The following is a 21,639-nucleotide window of genomic DNA, read 5'->3' on the forward strand; positions in this document are numbered from 1 at the left end:
CAGAAGCACCAACACAGAGACGGGAAGAAGACCTGGACGAAATGTCTACGTCTTTACCTGCCTTTGGAAAAGCAACACAGCTATTCCAAAGGACAAGTAAAGAGGGGCAGCTGTAGACACCCAATTTCGTCTGGGGGGCATACAAATAACAAGATAGAACATCAGAGGGCCCAAAGGCCCAAACCAATTTTTTAGTGGCCCGGAACGGGCCGTTCCAAAATCAGAATGGGCCATTCCAAGTCCGGAACAGGCTGTTCTCAATCAGAACGGGCCGTTCTGGACTTCTAAAAAGCCTAAAAAAATATAGGTTGGAACGGGCCGTTCTAGACCAAAACAGGCCGCTCCGAACCAATCAAAGTGGTTAAATTTTTACCTCGGAACGGGCTGTTCTCACTCCAGAACGGGTCGTTCTGGTTCCCTGGAACTGGCCGTTCTGATTTCAGAACGGACCGTTCTAGGGTACAAAAATGCAACACAACGTTCGGATTCGGAACGGGCCGTTCCAAATCCAGAACGGGCCGTTCCGGCCCACATCTGATGCCTATAAATTGGAATCTCGGCCACAATTCTGGGGACCCCAAAAATTTCGTCCAAAGCTCCTTAGAGCTCGAAATTTTTCTCTTTTTCTCTCTCTTTCTCTCTCTTGTATTTTTGGAGATTTTGTGAGGCATTGTAGTGTGAAAGGTTGCCACAAAGCACTTATATTTTTCATATTTGAAGATCTAATAAAGCTTGCTATGAGGTATTTCATTTAATCTTCTTAGATATTTAGGGTTAGTCGTATAATTTAATTTTTCAATATGTAAATAAATATTAATAAAGGAGATTTAATATTTAATTTATTAATTCTTATCACGTTAATTTCATCATAGGGTACCGATTGAGGGCGCTGTAAGGGTTCTTAATACCTTCCCTACACGTAACCGACTCCCGAACCCAATTTTGGTTATCAAGGCCATTATTGGATTTTTAAAAATCTTTTCTTTTTCCAATGTTTTGAGTAAAATATTGGTGGCGACTCCATGAACTCATTTTTCAAAAACCATTAATTAAGGATTAGTCTGGTGTCCGGACATTCTTTAATTAATGAGACTTTTAAAAAGATGTCTAAACCATACGTCGCGAGATCGGAAATTTTCAGGTTGCAACAACTTTGATTTCATGCATATCTAGATTTTCAAGCGTCTGTTTTATTTTCAGCACTTGTTGCCTATATGGAGTTATTATGCCAATGATTCACATTTTGAGTCACGCAAATCAATACAACTCACTCACCCTGTAAAACAAACAAGAGAGCAAATTGCAGCATGGACAGAATCATATCCTGAATTGCTGAACTTATCCTCGATGGATTAGAAACTGCAATTTAAGTGTTGCATTTTCTACGAACATCATGAAGTTCGTGCAGTCAGGTCAAATATGACCCAACATGACCAGAAGGGGATAAATATCTTCGTGCAGTCCAGTCAGGCCAAATATGACCCAAATCTAGCCTTCTAAATAAATAAATAAATAATTCCAACAAGAAAAGGATACCCTTCTGTTAAGTTTTTCTTGAATCTTAAGCAATAAAACAATATCAAATCTATTACACAAAGTACCCATCTTTTTTTATATTCTACAATTCTATAATAATCATGTTTGCTAATGTAGAGAGGAAATGTTAATTGACACATAACAAATGTTGCCAACATAAATGTATCACCACAGATGATATGGCATTCTATGATTCATTGGTTAAGATAACACAATCAAAAAGGCATGCACTTTTATTATCTACAAGAGCAGACTCTAGATCACATGAAAAGAAAATATAAAAAAATGTTAATAATTATGGTATCCATCTGATAGTATATAATGACCAGCTGATGCAACAATTTCTAGCTAAAAATTTTATTTATCCAAGTGAATGTGACCCGCAGCCAAATAAGGACCAAACCTGATAAACGGATGTGGTATTATTATCATGTCCAGATGAGAGTTTCAAAGATAAAATCCCATGAACCAGTGAGGGCCTTCTCTCAGCAAGCCCAGGAACCTCCATAGTCAAGAAATTACTGGTTCTCTTTCTCATAGATATGCATTCCATCCTCATGTCTTCCTGAAGTATAAGTCAGTATCAAGGAATTAATAACAGAGTAGAAAATTATTAGTATGAATTTTAAAGTAATTATCATAAAATATCAACAAACTTACCATATATTATATAATTTGTGATTGAATAACAGAGTAGAAAACCTTTACACAATCATTGCGTTATAATTAAATTCAAAATTAAAATAGGGAGTAATACTAAATATACATTATATTATCCGTATCAAAGCATATTTAAGTCCAATGAGACTGTTTGAGAAAACGCTTATGATTACTTTAGAGAAAGGCTAGTATAACATTAGCTAATGAGTGCTGATAAGCGATAATAATCAATATATTAAATTTGTTAATCAAGGATTCTATCATTTAACCAAATCACAGAAAAGGCAATTATGATGGTATAGAAAATACTTACAGAAAACATGCGTCCATCTCGGGTTAGAGCAACTGAATGAGTACCTCCACATGACACCTGACCCAAACCAATTATCTTCATCTCATAATTTCTTTTATAACTCTAAATAACAATTATTTTCAAAAATTCCTTTGTTTTTCCATTCCCCCCTCCCCTACTCAAATAGAAGATGTCATGATTGGCAAGACACATGAAGCACACAATATGGATGTCAAAGTATAATCAAATGTGACCAGCAGAATTCACAAATTCAAATTAAAATAGACAGAAATGTGTTATCTTTTTATTTATATTATCTTTTTATAGTCCAATTGATTGATGATTTTCCAGTAAGATGGTACATGCTTAGCTACTACAAAAAGCATAGGTGCACTTTAATTAACTCTAGCAAGTGTCAAGCCCCTCTTGTCAATGGGGTCTCGTGGATGGAACCACAGTCAAGATATAACCCGATTGAAGGTGCGGCGTTCTAATTAACAACCAAAATGAAAAGGAAAAAATTAATATACTAGCCACACCTCAAAAGCACCATTAAAGCTTACAGTAACATCATCATTGAACATATCAAGACACCAAAAAAGTTACAAACATGCACATACAGTTAAGCCTTACAGTAAAATAGTCATTAAAACTATGAACACACCAAAAAAATTAACAATGCACATACAGTTAACTACCACAGTAACATTGTCATCGAACATACCTAGATGCCAAAACACTAGAAACATGCACATAAAATTAAATCTTAAAGTAACATTGTCATGGAACACATCATGAGTCCAAATAACTAGAAATTCCAAGCATAGAGTATCATTTTCAAGATGCCAAAAAACAAGAAACATGCACATACAGACAACATCTCTGATGCTATTTTGAGTCCATTGGGGAGTGTAGTGATCTTGGTCTTGCTTGTTTCAACATGATCTGGAATACCTAGTGGATCTCAACTTCCCTCCATAGCCCTAATCACATGGTTTCATTAGACAAAAATCACAAACAGCAGCAGTAGCATTCACCACAAAAAGAATATTCCATTACACCAACGCCACCCCAACTTTTTCATGGGAATAACAAATTGTCAATTGTAACATGAAAAACAACCTAGGAATTTGCAAAACCTATTGCGTGGGATTTAATTTCGTATAATGAATCCGGGGGGTTCCAATATCTAACCCACCAACCTAATTCCCCAGAAAATCAAATAGATTAATCCCAATAGATTCCAGGAAAAAAGGGGTACCTCTCCTTCATCTATCAATGCAGTAGAATGCCATCCACCAGCAGCAATATCCACCTAGAGTTCCAAACAGATTAATAAAAGAACTTAGGAGATCAAGATACTCAATGATCTACTATAATATCATCATGCATATTACATCACATACCCGGATTGAGGTCAATTTTTCTATGGTAACAGAGTTTCCCAACATCCAGCATCTCCGAAATCGCGTTCCCAGAATCCGACGCTCTCTCAAACAAAATCTGAATCTCTTTCACTGCCTCAGAGAATCCTTTCGTAGAGTCACTACATTGCGCTTTCACCACTTCCTCTTTTTCCGATATATATATATAGTAACTTATGCATTGAGATAATTGAGAATTATCTTCCATAGGATGGGTCTATGCGTGAAACAAAATGACAACATCAATTAAGGATAATAGAGGAAGGCAAAGAGATTGCAATAACTACAACCTTGTTTGATCAAACTATTTAATTAACAAATAATTTGAGATCTATTGTTTGAAAAAAGTCCAATCTTAAAAGTTGAGATCTCTAAGAAAATTTTCAAAATGAGATTCCTTAAAAAAAAAAAAAGAATTGTAACACCTAATCACCTAACAGGTTGCCACACTTGGCACAACATACAACAGAAACCATGTAGCGGAAAACGTAAAGATCATCTAACCTAATATTCTCATACAAACATTACCTGAATATTTATGAAACAAATATATGTATAAGATGCATAAAACATAAAATGCTTTGTGACTATTTTAACTTTAAAACATAAATCCCTTTATGGGATTATATTAACCCCTATAACTATATACAAATGTCTACAAAAGGTATTCAAGAGTGGATACATAAAAACATAGGTGTCGGTCAAGCACTCTATAGAATGTTGTATCATAATAGCCCAACAAAATGTCATCTCTAACATGGTCATCCAACTTTGTGCTCACCCCCTCCAACCTAAATGAAGTCTGGCACATGGAAAAATAAGAGTGAGTTTGTGAAAGAAACAACATATAAAAGAAAAGTTGTAAAGTTAGCTTAACAACAAAGAATAACTTCAACTAAGACATCATCACGATACCACGTCATCTCTAGTATTTCAACACAACAAGCACAATTCAACTCCCAACTCAACATCAAAATGGCAACACAAAAACTTGGGGTCAACACCAGCTTATATGCACAACTCAACATTAATCATCATCAACCGTCTTTATTCAACTTATATAAACAACTTACAACATTAAAGCATCGTTAATCAATACACAACATCTTTAAAATTTATAACTTAACAAGAAAACATCTTAGAATGTAACCAACATGCATCTTAAATCAACTTACAACATCATATACAACATAAGATAGCATTGTAGACACCTAATTTCGTCCGGACCTGTAAACAAAGAAATGGACTTCTATTATGAAGGAAAGAAGCTCCCGAAGCATGGAAACAACATGATGTGACGTTAGAGGACCTAAAAGCCCTACAAGTTTGATTTACTAGCTCGGAACGGGCCATTCCAAAATCAGAATGGGTCGTTCAAAAGCTGGAACAGGCGATTCCTAATCTGGAACGGGTCATTCCTAATTACTAAAAAAGCCTGAAAACCCTGGCTGAGAACTAGTCAAAACAGGCCGTTCCAGTATAGGTTGTTATGAGCCAAGTTCAAGTTTGAAACAGGCCGTTCTAGCATCAAAACGGGTCATTTCAGATTCAAACTGAACACATAACAAACTGACCCAGAATGGGCCGTTCCGTAACTGGAACGGGCCGTTCTGGTCAGTTCTGACGTCTATAAATGTTGTCTAATATTAAATTTTTAATTATTAAATATTAAAAATTAACTAATATTTATTATTATAAAATTTAATCTTAAAATGTCAATATACATATAATCAATTTTTTCTTTGATGAAAATAAAATTGTCAAATCCAAATTAAAAATTAAAAATTTAATAAAATAAATTAATTTATTCAAATAAAATATTTAACAATAAATATAACTCTAATTTTAATAATTTCAAATTCCTTAAATTTTTAAAATAACTCATCATCCAAACATACTTAAGCTCACTCTTAAGAAATGAAAAATTATTCTCAAACTATTGCGCGTGTAGTAAATGAAATAGATTTATTGTTAAACTTCAATCAAATCTCTTTCATGCTTCTTTATCTACTCAAGCCATAGCAAATGAAAGAAGAAAATGAAGAATTGAGGTGAAATATAATTTTGAGAGTGATGGTTAACCTTTAGATATTTGGAAAATTGATGCCTTTTATGTTACCTTTTTGCTAAGAAAGCCAGCCAGGTTTAAAGTGCGAAAATCCAATTTATCATTATATTTTATAATATCGTTATATATGGTCTAGCCCCACTATGTGAGAGTGACAAACGAGATTACAGAACATCGATCTTAGGGGAAAAAAAAATAAAAAACATAGTGTTCTTATCGGAGATCGGTCGTAGGGACGATCTACTGGGCAAGATTGGTGAGCCTCCTTCGTTGGGTACGATTGCTGTTCCAAGTGGGGGTGGTACCTGCAAAAGAGACTCTGATGCTAGAGTTAGTGTTTGTGGATGTATATGTCTCGTATAAGTAATACACGTACCTTTGTGTGAATTAGGATTTTGTTGGGCCTTGGGCCTGAGATCAGTAATGACCTATTTAGGCAACCGACCTCATCTGGGCCGAGGTCGCCTAGCGCATGTCCGTGGTCAATTTGTGTTGTGATACTGAGCTGGAGTTCAGCTTCGTGGTACGGATAGTACACTAGCGCCCCGAGGGTCTTCAGAGTTAAGACCGAGCTCGATGAGGGGTTGTGACTCTTCGCGTACGTCTCACTATCATGACGCCATGTGTCATAACGGTCACCTCATTTCCAGAACACGTGGGCGGCGTGTTAATGGTGGGTGACGGTTATGTAATGATAGGCGTGCTTTGCCATGATGGGCCTCATTTAATGTGTCGTCAGTTGTGTTTTTCTCTTTCCACGTGTCGCTTGTTTTCAAATTTTTGAGACTCTTTCTCTCTCTCTCTCTCTCGCACCCTTCCCTCTTCACTTTACTCTTTTTCTTTGGCTTGTTCTTGAAGCCTCTTCACTTTCCTCTATCCGCTCTTCGTCCTCATTTCTCTTGTCTCCGTTCTTCTCCTTCGCCATTTCCGGCAACCATGTCCCTATCCTTCGTTAGTGTTCTTCCGTTTGTCAAAGGAGTACCAGGTACTTCGACCTTTCTATCTTCTTCTCCTTCTCGAATCTTTTCATCTTCTTGATGGCTGGTAGCAGTGGTGCAACTCCTTCCGCGCCGACCAAGGGTAAAGGCAAGGCGCGCGACAAGGCGGTTGCCGTCGAGACGGCCGCCGCTGAAAAGAAAAAGGGTGGGAACCACCCTAAGGAACCTTTCCCTGTCATCTCTGGCTACGAGTGGGTCAGGGGTGATGTCAGAGAGTTCCAGAGCATCTTCACGTCGTTCCTGGAGATCAATGTGATGTGGAGATCACACAGGATCTGTCAATCGTCCATCTCTAAGCTCGTCCAGCTCGAACCCTGTCAGCCAGGGGAGCGTGTATATATGGGGGGTACCTCTAATCCCCCCTTTTCTATATGTACCAGTGCTTTTTTAGGGATTTAGGTGTGTGCCTTCCCTTTTCCCAATTTGAATGCGATTTTTTAAATTTTGTTAACTCGGCTCCTTGCTAGTTGCACCCCAATAGTTGGGGTTTTTTGAGGGCTTTTCAAGTCCTGTGGTCGACCCTCGGGATAGGGTTGTCTCTGCCTGTTTTCCTTTATTTTTACCAACTTAAATTGGGTGAGCCTCCCTTGGTTGGGTGTCCTTAAACGGGAGTAAGGCTGGGGGGTTGTTTTCTCTTTACAACCAGTCTTACAAGAGCTTCAAGAAGGAATTCTTCCGGGTTTTGCCGAAGGAGGTTGACCCGTTGAAGGATGAAGAGTTTCACTTCGGCGGTTTGCCGAGGTTTCCTCTTTATTGGCAGTAGAATCCGGTCAAATTCAACGGGTCGGCCGATCTCTAGCTGTCGGAGTCGGATACTGCTGCCATCGCTGATCACATTTTCTATTGTCTACATGCCATGTAAGGTTCATTGCATCAGTTGCATTAGCAAACAATCGCTTGAACCTTGGAATAATTGGAAGATACCATAACACCTTCGCTGGAGGCCCCTTGTCAACTACATCTTCATCACTACTACGACCATCATCCTTCACTTTGTACCGTGACAACCCACAACGAGGACATTTGTGCAATGATTCAAACTCTTTTCTATACAATATGCAATCATTAGGGCATACATGTATTTTCTTATACTGTAGACCCATCGGACACAACTTTTTTCGCCTCATAATGACGATCTAGCAACGTGTTGTCTTTTGAGCATTAACTTTAACAACTCAACCAACTCTGTAAAACTTTTATCACTCCACCCATATTTTGCCTTCAAGTTCATTAATCTCAACACTGCTAATAATCGTGTGAAGGTTGTACAATCAGGAAACAAAGGTGTCTCTGAGTCACTTTTTAAAGTATCATACACATGTGATTGTGCTTGCTGGAAAAACTCTTGTCCCACATCACAAAGCATGTCTTCTATTTGATCTTCCATTTGAACATCACCTTGCTCAGTTTGGGCCACAGTTTGAGTTTCTTTATCTTCACCATGCCATATCCATGTTGTATAGCTCATTAAAAACCCATCACAAATAAGATGGTTTCGTATTTCGTTAATTACATGTCGTCTCCCATTTAAATAATTTACACAAGGACAATAAAATTTTCCATTCAAATCTGCTTGATTTTGTTGAGCAAATTCCAAAAACTGTGAACCCCGTTTTGATACTCATTAGTGATTCTTCTTGCATTTATCCAACTACGATCCATTTTTCTTCTTCTATGAGACAAATTTATTTACACAATTGAGTATTTAGGGCCTCTCTATATAGTACAAGAGCAAACCATACACTAATTCAATGTTATTTGAACCTATTATTTCATTTATCTAAGAAGGTAGAAGATCCAAATATAAGTCATCTTATTTCATCAACTACATAAATAAAATTCATCTCATTTCTTCAACTAGATAAATAAACTACATAAATATAATTGAGTTTAACGTACCTTACTAAGAAGATATGTGAAACTGGATATGTGTTGACTAATGGATGTCAAGAAGAGAAGTATGACCCTTTGCACACTTCCTGCCAAATCAAAAACAAGTTTCAGATTTACAAGGCTAGATATGTGCCTTCTCATTCTAAACTTCTGATAATATATAATTGAACAAAATATATGATAGTTATTGTTTTTAATGATATATTTATATATATTTTTATGATAATTAAATATACAAAATTTTCATAGCTTTTGGAATTAGGATTTTAGAATCATATATATAAGTTGCCAGCTAAGAATTTTGAAAGATTATCACTCTCAACACATATCATGTTTCACATGTACATTGTATTTTAGTTCCTCCCACTAGTAGTCTCTAAGTTTTGGGTATAGCTATAGCTTGTTGTATTCAATTCAAACTTTTATTAAAATGAAAAAAAAAATAATAATAATTTTTTTATATTTTTTAAATTCATTTTTTTATTTCAACCGACAATTCATTTTTTTAAATGCATGGGTTTTTTGAGTTTTTATGTTTATGTAATAATTTTTCTTAATGTACCTCAATAGTCATGAGTGATAATTGATGTGTGACTATTCTTGAAACAAACTAATACTCTAATGTTTGGAAATGATTTGAGAATGCAATTTTTCATGTTGATCATTAAAAAAAAAACAAGTTATTTTGAAATAAAACAAAACAGACTCAATTTTTGTTATTTTGAATAATGCTGACTTTTGGCTGGAAAATGGCCATCCTAGGCTGGATAAACCATGACCAGCTGAAAAAGTGACAGAAAACATGTGGGTTGAATATTGAGGGATGTGGGAAACCAGGTTTCATATAAGCTAAGTAGTTTCCTGTTCTAATCCTCAAATGGTTCAAGAGAAGATATGTCAACTTGTCAAGTCATAAATCAACTCTAAAAATAGCTAACCGATAAAAGAAAAAAGGAGGGGCCAGAATCCAATTGTCACATACCACTACCCTCAACAATTTGGCAGCAAATTTGACTGCTATCCACACACCACTATGAGTTCCCTGTAGCAGCCAACAAGCACAACATTCATTATCAATCTGAATTTTGAATTCCCGATGGCAAATGCTTCATGTCAGATTTAATACTTTCTAAATTCATTGCAGCCTAGTTAGATTTCCATACATAGAGAAATTTCACAGTTATCCTTCTCACAATATCATACTGAAAATGGTTAAATCCTTACAAGAAATTGAAGTCTATATTTTCTTCTACCATCTCAAAATTCATTCCATCTTTATCAAAAACAAATCAAACCACTTAGGAAATCAAAGACAAGGTGAACAAAACAGGTATTTTAAATACTTGAATGCAGAACCTATGCTAAACTCATTTTTTCATCTCTAGTGTTCTTGATCAAATTAAAACCCGTATGATAAGAGGAAAAAAAATAAGCCATGACTTGATTTTCCAAAACCATATTAAAGCAAAAGAAGTAATCCATCTGCACTGATTGAATGAAGCTTACCTTTCAAAGTTTTAGTAACTATGATTGTATATATTCTGATCTGCACTGAGATTCTTCAACTTGCATCAGCTATAAATCAATTATACCCTCATATTAGAAGTAGAGTAAACTTTCATGGTTCTAGGAAAATAGGAATCATATTCATTTTGTGAATTACACTTTGACAATACGGGACTACTATTTGTAATTCAGTAGCTGTCTTCTCTTTGTCTTTATTTTTTTCTTCTATTTTATTTCTTTTATTTTCCAAAACATAGTGTTATAAACTGGTTGAGATTTTTCATGAGGCAGACCCTTGCACTCAAATTGTCATTCACTTTTTTGAAGGTTCCGTCAGTTACTGTTTCTTTTATACTTTGTTTAATTAGGTTGAGGTTATATATTTAGGAAAGATTGAAATAAAGAAGACTCAAATATGGAATCGAGTTTGCAGATTAATGTCCAGAGAAATGTATAAGCAATTCTAGAAATGCCCAGAGATTAATTAGAAGGGAAGGCATTTTGATGATTAAACAGTGTATGCCAGGCAAACTCATTTTCCTAACTCATAGTGTTATTTAAGACAATGCTAATAATTTAACATTTGTGAAATAGGCAAAATAACCTTGTTGCCTCATTTTCCAAAAATCAATCATATGCCCAAGTCACCAGGAACATTCCAGCATTTATAATTGATTAGTACATTATAAAATTGCAAGGTAAAGGTTCTAAATTTACCTTTTCAATAGTGGAATGAATTTGTTGTAAAGGAGTTCCAAGCTAGTTCTGATTTCCAAACAGGTTGGTTACACCACTTGAATTCTAGTCTCAATGATTGATAAGTTTTGCAGCAATAAAAAGTGAAAAGAGTGAAAAAAAATGAAGCAGTTTTGCAGCAATAAGACAAATACCAACAATGTTCAGAGTTTTAACAAAAAATGATATGATTACATGAATTGACACATGAAAAAATTAAAAATTAAAAACACTCAACTAATCTCTTTTAAATGCCTCCTAGATACTATGAACAAAATAACGATTGTAAAATATATGAAATGCATAGATTTGATCAAACAAGATTTTAAAACCATTACTCATTTACACTAGATACTTTCATTTCTGTTTTGTTCTAATCATTTTTGTTTCTCAGATTGGAAAGAGAACTATAACAGCCAAAACTTGTTATTGGGAACTTCATGCAACAACCAAAACATGAACCACAACCAACAACAACAACAGCCAAAGCTTAAAAACTTCCTAGTGTTGATGGAGAGAGTTCTTCAGATAATAAACAACCACTAACCACAGTTGCACTTGATACCACACAAACTGGAGCCATTGAAACTGCACCCAGAAAATCCATTGACACGTTTGGACAAAGAACTTCTATATATATACCGTGGTGTAACAAGCTATTTTATTTTAAACCTATGAAAAGATATGCATGAATATTTAATATTTGTTATGTATGAATATGAGCCATCACAAATCTTTCATTACTGCTTCACATCTCAGTTTTTAAAGTTCCTTTAGTAAGTTTTGTTGTTGTAACTAGTTTTTTTTTTAAAATTTATTATATTGATTTTTTTTAAAAAAATTGTGAGAATGATGATGAAATTAGTTTTTTTTTTCTAATTGAAGGCATAGGTGGACAAGGAGGTATAAGGCTCACCTGAGGGATAATAGTTGTAGAAGAGAGGGAAAAACTCGCAAAGGAAGGCAAGGTATGATAAGCAGTCACTTCGCTTATTTATATTTATATCATACACCGGAATGAAACTGTAGTTACTGTACATAACAATTAGTCTTTATTAAGAAAGAATACGCAAAAAAACCACATGGTTAGACATAATTGAAAATTTGAAATACATAGCAACGTGATTTTCAATGAAGGAACACTGGTAATATAACAGAAAAATTACATGCACAATTTACAGAGGCAACAAGACTTTTAAATCATATATCTTTATCTTTCCCAAACTCAAATTTAACTAGTATACTATACCATACCACAAGGTTTACAATCAATAAATTAACATACGAGAATAGAATAATAAAACTAAATTCTAAGTCCATATAAAAGTTAGTCTGCCTTTATTTCCATGGGGATGAACCAATTTATATACACCTAAATTCTAAGTCCCCTAGCCACGGTCCATGGTAAATAAAATTGTTCATCATTATTCACATTTATACAAATGTTGATATATGTAAACTGATAAGATTGTTTAAAAAACCACAGTTTTTTGGTCAACAACCAACCAACAAAAATGAGAACTGCATAGTGATAATAGACATTCACTAAGGGTGTGTTGGCCCAAAGCACACCACAACCTGGGATCGAAATGGTAAATTTAGAAAAATGATAAGGAGGGGAAAAAATTAAGAGAAGATAATTTCTTTTCAAGAAGAACGTGAATGGCAATGCACATCCATTTTTTAGAGTTCTTCTGAAGTTTCTTAGCATTTTGAAGTGCAATTTTCTATCTTTGGACATGATTGATTGTGTTGTTGGCCTGAACAAGCCTCTCATTAATGCAAATCAAACTAAATATGCCCTGGTGTATCAATAATGAATTATGGTTTTCTAAGTCTTCTCTCCCCCTGTTTTAAGTAAAAGAGGAAGACAAATAGAAAAAAAATAACATAATGTGTTATTAGTTTTTTAAAGGTAAAGATAAGAAAACCAAGTCAAATCATGAGTGAATAGACCAGGCCAGGTCATGAGTGAATAGAAAATCAAAAACGTACATAGCTGTTCCAGCTGAAATACTTGGAATAATTCTACCACTTCTACTAGGAGTGTCCTCGGCCAACTTCTAGAATTTCTTTCTGCAAAATTTGCGCACTGTTTCCAACAATATTAGTAAGGTCACCACACATCAGATCTTTGTCACCACACAATAAATTTAGTAAGGTCCAATAATATTGATGCAAGTTTATCCTTAAATTTAATATCAAATATTTCCTAATTAATGCTTTGATTTGATTTTGTAATAAATTTTGTATCCTTAAATTTTGTATCAAATATTTCCTAATTAATAAATATTATCAAATTTTGGAACCATAAAGGCAACAAGGGAAAAAGGATCACATGGTATTGTCTCAGGGGTCTTTTCAAGGATTAGGAAGTTCAATGGGAGTGCATAACTCAAGTTCTGAGATATAGCCAACAAATTACCAACCTGAGAACCTAATGTTGGTTGATGCAATCTGATAGAGTGAATCCAATGGTGGATATGCTTTAGACATCTTTCATGCTTCTTTAAATAATTGAGATGACAGTGCTATGGATAGATATATCTACCAATACCATATAACAACTAATATTACAATGAGTGACAGTTACCAACGAGTAAACATTAAGCAGACCAAATTGATATCTTTAAATTAGTGTTAGTGGTGAGAAGAGAACTAATATTATACACATGATCAAAACTCATTATATGAACCACATTTTTTTTATGCAGCCAAATTCTAATAGGGTGTGAAATTGGCATACATTAAGCACATGGCCCCTGCTCCATTCCCTTAATAATTGTCAACATGATTCAATTATATCTTTTATTGAAGGAAATATTTTGCCATCACTTCAGAAAGTTAGCTACTATAACATGTTACGTTCATTATTGAGAAAGTCTTCTAAGACAACATGTATGGAAATGCAGTTAAATATCATGTTTCAAATATCAATGTAAGCATTGTAGTTCCGAACTACATAAAATTATCTTAGTCTAAACCTTGCAATTACAAAGCATGAAATTTAGTACACCAAGAATAAAATCTAATATACATTATTTATAAATGCCAATATAGATACCATTCACTGATCTAAAATATTTATCAACCAAAAGATAAAGGTAACAAAAGGGCTAGACCCATTTTTTTTTTCTCTGTGAAAGTCATCCAACATCTGATACAAGCATTCCATGATAACTTTCAACATTTCCATGTAGAACCACCAAGTCTAATAACCTTTAAAAGCATCTTAGTCACGACTAGGTGCCACAGTTATACCCCAATGAAAGCAAGAAAACACAAATCTTCTTAAAACTATACATATGATGGATGCAGCATGCTGAGAAGAATGCAAAACTCACGTTATTACTGCTGGTAAGTTCAGACACATAGTCTCTATACCATCATGAACCTCTCTGTCCACCGTGGCTACCTGTTTCTCTTTATCAAGGACAACCTACTGGAAAGCAAAAGTTAGTCATAAAATAATTTGACATTTTAGCCTAAAATTATTATTCAAATCTGCAACACTAAACTGCAATTTTTCTTGGGTATATGCTCAAAGTCTGCTGCATGTGCCTACTTAATCAAAACAATTAAGAAGTTCTACCACATGAAAGATTGATTGCTCTAATTCAAACCTTATATGCAGATGATGGCAATGAAATGGAGTAATTAACCTTTGAAGCAAACCTAAAAATTCATCAGAAAGTTACGACCAGGTGAGACAAACCTGCTATTCGAAAGCAACACAATGAGGCTTCCAATGCTTCCAAAGAGGCTTCTTCGAGGGACAGAGGTTGCACGAAACAAACGTTATACCTGAAAATAAAATAATAAGGTTATAGATGATGGTTAGAGAAGGTTATTCAGGGGCAAGGGATTCAGGGGCAAGGGCTCATGGGTGCGCGAGGTAAGAAAATCAAAGAAAAAAGGTTTTAGATGATGCTTAGAGAGGGTTATACAGGAGCAACGGATTCAGGGGCAACGGCAGGGCAACGACGGGGCAAGGGCGGGGCAATGGTGGGGCGCGCGCAGGGGGAAAGCAAAGGGTTCTCAATATTCAGGAGCAAGAGATTCAAGGGAAAGGGCTTCACGGACTGCGCGCGCGGGGTAGCAAAGACTTCTCAATATTACATCGGTCACTAACTTAACTGATGTAGATCTCTTTATGTTTTAGGCTTATTTACAAAAATGTCACCGTGCTTTTAATACTACATCGGTTCTCCTTAAACCCGATGTAGAACATTTAATATTTACATCGGTCCCACTTAAACCTGATGTAAATATGCTTTATATTATACACTTAATTACAATAATGCCACTGTGTCTTATTTTTACATCATTTTTTTGTTAACCGATGTAGAAATGGTGATGTAGATCAATATTTTTGTAGTAGTGTTAGTCTGGTATGCCCCGCTGAGCTGCTCCACCATGAGCTGAGTCGCTGTTGCAACTTACTCTCTACGCTCCGAGGTCGTGAGCCAACCTTAGCCCTGCTAGGAGTGCTTCATACTCTGCTTGGTTGTTGGTGACTTTAAAGCCGAACTTGAGGGACTATTCTCTTGTAACGTTGTTTGGTCCTTCCAGAATGATACCTGCACCACCACCTTTGGAGTTGGAAGATCTGTCAACATGTAAGGTCCATACCTGTTGTTTCGCTGCCGAGGTTGGGGTGAGTTCAGCTATGAAGTTTGCTAGGCACTGAGCTTTTAGAGGTCCTCAGCTTTCGTATTTGATGCCGAACTCGGATAGCTCTACTGACCATGCTAACATATGCCCTGCGAGCTCTGGCTTCCTCAAGATCTGCTTAATTGGGTAGTCGGTTTTGACGACCACCTGGTGACTTTGGAAATAAGGTCAGAGACGTCGAGCTATCGTGACGAGTGCTAGTGCGAGCTTCTCGATTGTCTAGTATCATTTTTCTGTGTCCTGAAGGACTCGGCTGATGAAGTAGATCGGTGTTTGCACTTTCTGGTGCTCTTGCACGATGATTGCGCTGATCGCGCCTTCGGCAACGACCAGGTAGAGGAGGAGGTCGGCGTGGTGATCCTGCCTCTGAAGAACCAGTGGAGTCGTGAGGAAGACTTTGAAGCTCCTGAAAGCCTCCTCGCATTAGTCGGTCCACTCTAAGTTCTTCAGCTTTCGCAGCAGCGTGAAGATGGCCCTGCTCTCTCCGCCAACCTGGGGATGAAACGGGAAAGGGGAACCAACCTTTCTGTCAGGCGTTAGATGTCTTTCACAGTCTGAGGGCTCTGGATCTGGATAATGGCTTTCCATTTCTCCGAGTTGGCTTCAATGCCCCTGTTGGTGATCATGAAACCAAGAAATTTACCTCCCTGGATGCCGAAGACACACTTCTCCGGGTTGAGGCGCATGTTGTGCTTCCTGATCTGGCTAAACACCTTGGACAGGTCGGCAGCATGACCCTCGGCCGAAGTGGTTTTGACCACCATGTCATCGACATAGACTTCCATGTTTCGGCTGATCTGTTGGTGAAAAACCTTGTCCATCAGCCTTTGGTAAGTGGCTCCCGCATTTTTGATGCCAAATGGCATCACGCGATAGCAAAAGTTGGCATGGTCAGCGATGAACGAATTGTGCACCACGTTCGGTGGGTACATCATGATCTGGTTGTACCCAGAGTAAGCATCCAGAAAGCTGAGGAGGGTGTGCCCGGATGCTCCATCAACCAGCTTATCAATACTCGGTAAGGGGTATGAGTTTTTGGGGCATGCTTTGTTCAAATCGGTGTAGTCGACGCACACACGCCACTTTCTCGAGCTCTTTTTAACGAGTACCACATTTGCTAGCCACGTGGTATACTAGACTTCCCTGATGAATCCAACTCTCATCAGTTTTTGTGTCTTAGCTATGATAGCTTCCCGCCTTTCCCCGCCAACCTTCCGTTTTCGCTGGGCGACTGACTTTGCCTCTTTGTGAATTGCCAACCTGTGATAAATGAAGTTAACGTCTATGCCTGACATATCGGCGCTTGACCATCCAAAAAGGTCGGCGTTCTTGGAGATCTCGGCTTCAAGTTGCTCCCGTAGTTCCAGATTTAGCTGTCTGCTTATTTTTGTGCATTGTCCAGGGAGTTTGCCGACTTAAAGGTCATCCAGCTCGCCAATGGGGCTTGGCCGTTCATCATGGGATTTCAACCTCGGGTCCAAGTCGGTGATATCGACCTGGGAAATGTGAGCTACTGTAGGAGGGTCACTTTTGTGGCGCTCCTCGGATGGTGAGACTTTCAAGCTTTCGGCGTAGCACTGCCGGGCTGTCTTCTGGTTTGCTTTGACTGAAATAATCTTGCCACCACTCCTTGGGAATTTCATCGTAAGGTGCGAGATAGACACCACTGCTCCGAGTTGGTTCGATGATTATGTTGTAGGATGTGTTGGCTTCAACGAGGAGGTAGCGAACCATGATCCTCCTTGAATCAGGAGAGGTCCCGAAGGTCGTCAGCAGATCTACGTACCCTCGAGTGTGAACTTGTTCTCCTGCAAAACCGACTAGAGGTTCTGTGTGAGGTTGGATAAGGGAGTGAGGGATGTCTAACCTGAGGAACGTCAGCCAGTATAAGACGTTAGCCGAGCTTCCTTGGTCGATCAATGTCTTGTGGACCTCCCAATTGGCGACCTCCACGGTGATGACCATTGGATCATCCTAGTTTGGACAGACGCTAGTGTAGTCGTTGTCGGTGAAGTTGATTGGTGGTGTGGTCTGGTGCAGGGTCGAGGTGGCGGAGTGAACATTGTTGATGCTGCACAAGTGTCGTTTTCGAGCTGAGATGCTAGAGCCTCCCCCTGCGAAACCACCTGCAATTGTGTTGATGACTCCTCTCAAGGGAGCTGACCTTGTTTCCTGGCTTGCCTCGGCCTGCACCGCGCCACCAGCATTTTGTTGAGATCCAGAGGGTTGGTCTGTACGAGTGTTGGAACTGCGACCTCGCCCTTGTCCTCGTCCGTTGTAACCTCCTCGGTGACCTTGTTGTCGTTGGACGTATTGTCCGAGGTGTCCCCCCTGGACGAGTTCCTCTATGCGATCTCTGAGTGTGCGGCACTCCTCGATTATGTGACCATAGTTTTTATGGTACCGACAATGCTTTGATTTGTCTGCACTATTGGGACTATGCCCGGGTGGTGGTAGAGTGAGCAGATTGTTGTTACTGACTTCCTCTAGGATGTATACTCGGGGCGCATTCAAGAGGGTGTAGAAGTCGTACCTTCGCCCTTTGTTCGCCCGAGCTACTTTCTTGAACTGACTGTCATTGGTGACCTTCATCTTGTCCTTGTGACTGTGGTCCTACTTTGCCTGTGATTTTCTGCGAACCTGGCCCCGGAAAGTAGAGTGCTCCTCCATCTGAATGTATCCTACAGTGTGGGCACGCAGTTCGTCCATGTCAAGGGGAGATCGCCGACACAGGCTGTCCATGAAAGGTCCAAGCTTGAGCGCCATGAGCATGGTGTGCAAGGCAACCTCAGGTTCACGTTTTGAATCTTGACTGAGATACTGGCAAAGCGTTCCATAAACGCCTTCAGTGATTCGTCGTCGCCTTGTCTGAGACTGGCCAAGGTGGTTGATGTGACATGATGAGGTCGACTCGTGGCATACTGCGCTGTGAATCGCCTGACCAGAGTGTCAAAGTTATCGATCGACTCCATTGGCAGTTGAGTGTACCAGTTGAGTGCTGCTCCCTTGAGCGAGGTCGGAAAAACCCTACACAGGATAGCATCCTCATTAGTGTATAGGTTTACCTATGTGAAGTATAGATCGACGTGTTCGTCCAGGTCAGTAGTGCCATCGTAGCGGTCGATGTGGAGGAGCTTCCAGCCAAAAGGTAGGGGTTTCTCCATGATGCCGTCCACAAAAGGATGGCGGCGAATGCTCGCCCGGTTTCCAGGGTCCCGGGCAAGAGCATTGCTGACTTCATGGGCCGACCTGTTCATTGGTGCGTGTGATCGATGTGTGGCAGGCCTGTGGGTCGGTGCCCTAGGTGCAGTTAGAGGTTGAGAGACCGAGTGCCCCTTCTCTTCGTGTTGATTACTCTGTTAAGGGGGTTGATCAGAAGGGCGCTGAGGAAGGTGGGCTCGAATACGCTCATTCTCGGCGCGTAGCACCGCTAGGTCGGTCTCTTTTACAGTACGCAGCGCCGCTAGGTCAGTTTCATGCTTGGCACGAATGTTTTACAGATCGGCGGCGTGTTACTGCCGTATTTGTTTGACCTATTCGATCAATCTTCTTAGTGCTGCTTCGCTGTCCATTCTTGTTGTGCGATCTGTGTCGTCTGTTGCTCGAATGTTATGGCTTCAGGTAAAAACCATAAGAGGGGTCGATAAGAGCTGTCTTGATTGGCCCCACGTTGGGCGCCAGATGTTCTTACCGGAGATCGGTCGTAGGGACGATCTGCTAGGCAAGATTGGTGAGCCTCCTTCGCTGGGTACGATTGCTGTTCCAAGTGGGGGTGGTACCTGCAAAAGAGACTTCGATGCTAAAGTTAGTGTTTGTGGATGTATATGTCTCATATAAGTAATGCACGTACCTTTGTGTGAATTAGGGTTTTGTTGGGCCTTGGGCCTGAGATCAGTGATGACCTATTTAGGCAACCGACCTCGTCTAGGCCGAGGTCGCCTAGTGCGTGTCCGCGGTCAATTTGTGCTGTGATACCGAGCTGAAGCTCGGCTTCGTGGTACGGATAGTACACATAACCTTCTTTTTCTTTTTAATTTTTTATGCAAACGTAGCTTTCATATTTTATTATGGCTACCAGTCAATAATTTTTTAAATTGTATTATTCACATAACTAAAAAATAATTTAAATATAGATAATGTTAATCTAGTATCACTAGCTGAACATCTCTTTGTAGTGCTTCCGGACCTATGTGCTACATGGATTGGAAAGAAGTCCAGCTACCTTGTAGTTTCTTTCCATGAAACCGTGAATGATGAATACATATTAGCATGTCATGATAAAAAGTATGCAATGTGCATAAAGGAACATGATTTATCCACTACTACAAAAATACTATTTAACATCGCTATATTTACATCGGTTCTAGTAGAACCGATGTAAATCATAAACGCGGTGGCAAACTTGTAAATAAGTAGAAAATATGAGAAATTCTACATCGGGTTTATGATTAACCGATGTAGAAATGAAATCTGGGAATTGTTCTACATCGGTTTTACTTATAACCGATGTAGAAATGAGACCTAATATTCGCAGGACTACCCTTTCACTCATACGTAAACCTAGCCGCCGTGAGCAATGGGAACCTCTCTTCTTCGTTCCACGATTTGTCTAATCTCCACCACCTCGTTCTCCTTCCTCCCTAAGTTTCGAAGACGCTATATTGTTAAAAGTTCAAATTGTTCTATTACGAGGACGCTTTTTCTCCGTCGCGCTCTGGCAGCTATTCTGGTTTGAGGACGCCATCACCGCCTCTGCCGCTAAGCAGCTCGGCTTGGGATTTCCTGAACTTCTTTGAGCCGTACGAGAGATACCATGTGTCGTACATGGCTACCGACGACGTTGATGTGGCGAAGAAAGGTTTTTGGACATCACTTAGTTTCGCTCTGAAACGACGACGTTCAGGTATCTATGCGACAGCGATCGAGTGTTTATACTTGGAAGAAGCACCACCGATTGTATTGCATTGTCTTTTGAAGCCATAAATCTATTAGATAAAAACTTCTACTATGGAAACATTGCATTAAAAATTGACATTAGCAAAGCTCTTGATACACAACTTTCTCCTCAACGTATTAAGAGCATTCGACTTTTGTGATAGCTTTTGCCACTGGATTGAATCTCTCCTAAAGTCGGCCAAACTCTCCATTCTCTTAAATGGCTGTCCTATTGGGTTCTTCCCATGTAAAAGAAGGGTTCGACAAGGGGACCCCATATCGCCATTACTTTTCTGCATTGCGGAGGACGCCCTCAGTAGAGCAATAACCTCTTTAGTGGAATCTGGCAAGTTACAGAGATTTGAAGGGGCCAATCAATATCCTTTTCCTTCACATGCCCTATATGCTGATGATATCATGATCTTCTGCAAAAGCTCTCAAAAATCTCTCCCAAATCATGGATTTGCTCAGAGCATATGGAAATGTAACTGGCCAACAAATAAATTTGCAAAAATCCAAATTCTATGTCAAAAGCACCATGCCCCTAAATAGGGTTGAACGAATAAAAATATGCCTTGGCTTCTCAAGAGGTACGACTACGGTTCGTTATCTGGGTGTGCCAATCTTTAAAGGCAAACCAAAAGCATCTTGTCTAATGCCTATTGCTGATAGGATTAAGAATAAGCTTGCAACATGGAAAGGAACTCTGTTATATTACATGGGGCATGTTCTACTTGTTAAAACTGTCCTCCATAATATGTTAATTCATAGCTTCCAAGTATATAAATGGACGATATGCTACTGAAACAAATTGAATCTTGGTTCAGGAACTTCATCTGGACTGGTACCATCTTAGAATCCAACCCCAATACTGTCCCTTGGCATATGGTATGCACCATGGTTTTAAATTGCGGTTGC

General features: G+C 38.6%; 1 protein-coding gene across 20 annotated transcripts; it reads right to left on the minus strand.

Annotated features, from left to right (window-relative positions):
• Window positions 1–1,538: 1,538 nt before the first annotated feature.
• LOC109808093 (uncharacterized) lies at window positions 1,539–15,259 on the minus strand. 20 transcript variants are annotated; one of them, XR_014431450.1, is made up of 17 exons: window positions 15,060–15,257; window positions 14,828–14,916; window positions 14,457–14,551; window positions 13,542–13,659; window positions 13,108–13,204; window positions 12,029–12,144; window positions 11,095–11,178; window positions 10,378–10,446; window positions 9,854–9,913; window positions 8,878–8,957; window positions 5,088–5,139; window positions 4,595–4,714; window positions 3,895–4,129; window positions 3,750–3,803; window positions 3,360–3,471; window positions 2,510–2,566; window positions 1,539–2,101 (listed from the first exon to the last, which is right to left on the minus strand). XR_014431450.1 is itself a non-coding variant. In XM_083068245.1 (14 exons), the coding sequence occupies exons 11-14, from the start codon at window positions 3,937–3,939 to the stop codon at window positions 1,898–1,900; spliced, it is 360 nt and encodes a 119-aa protein (XP_082924371.1). In that variant the 5' UTR covers window positions 3,940–4,129; window positions 4,595–4,714; window positions 8,878–8,957; window positions 9,854–9,913; window positions 10,378–10,446; window positions 11,095–11,178; window positions 12,029–12,144; window positions 13,108–13,204; window positions 14,457–14,554; window positions 14,828–14,916; window positions 15,060–15,244; the 3' UTR covers window positions 1,539–1,897. The 20 variants fall into 20 exon arrangements, 3 of the variants coding, with proteins under 3 accessions (XP_082924371.1, XP_082924372.1, XP_082924370.1); XR_014431449.1 differs by having other exon boundaries at window positions 14,457–14,554; XR_014431448.1 differs by lacking the exon at window positions 13,542–13,659.
• Window positions 15,260–21,639: the final 6,380 nt, after the last annotated feature.

The sequence above is a fragment of the Cajanus cajan genome, chromosome 2 (genome assembly GCF_000230855.2).
Source record: "Cajanus cajan strain Asha chromosome 2, NIPB_CcT2T_4, whole genome shotgun sequence".
In the NCBI taxonomy this organism is placed as follows: Eukaryota; Viridiplantae; Streptophyta; class Magnoliopsida; order Fabales; family Fabaceae; genus Cajanus; species Cajanus cajan.

What these genes read in the sequence shown, in the direction of transcription:
- LOC109808093 (XM_083068245.1), bottom strand. Translation starts at nt 3,939, where the DNA reads ATGTTGGGAAACTCTGTTACCATAGAAAAATTGACCTCAATCCGG. An exon ending in AAAAATTGACCTCAATCCGG is followed by an intron (nt 3,804 to 3,894) that starts GTATGTGATGTA and finishes TTGGAACTCTAG; the next exon opens with GTGGATATTGCTGCTGGTGG. An exon ending in CATTGATAGATGAAGGAGAG is followed by an intron (nt 2,567 to 3,749) that starts GTACCCCTTTTT and finishes GGTTTGGGTCAG; the next exon opens with GTGTCATGTGGAGGTACTCA.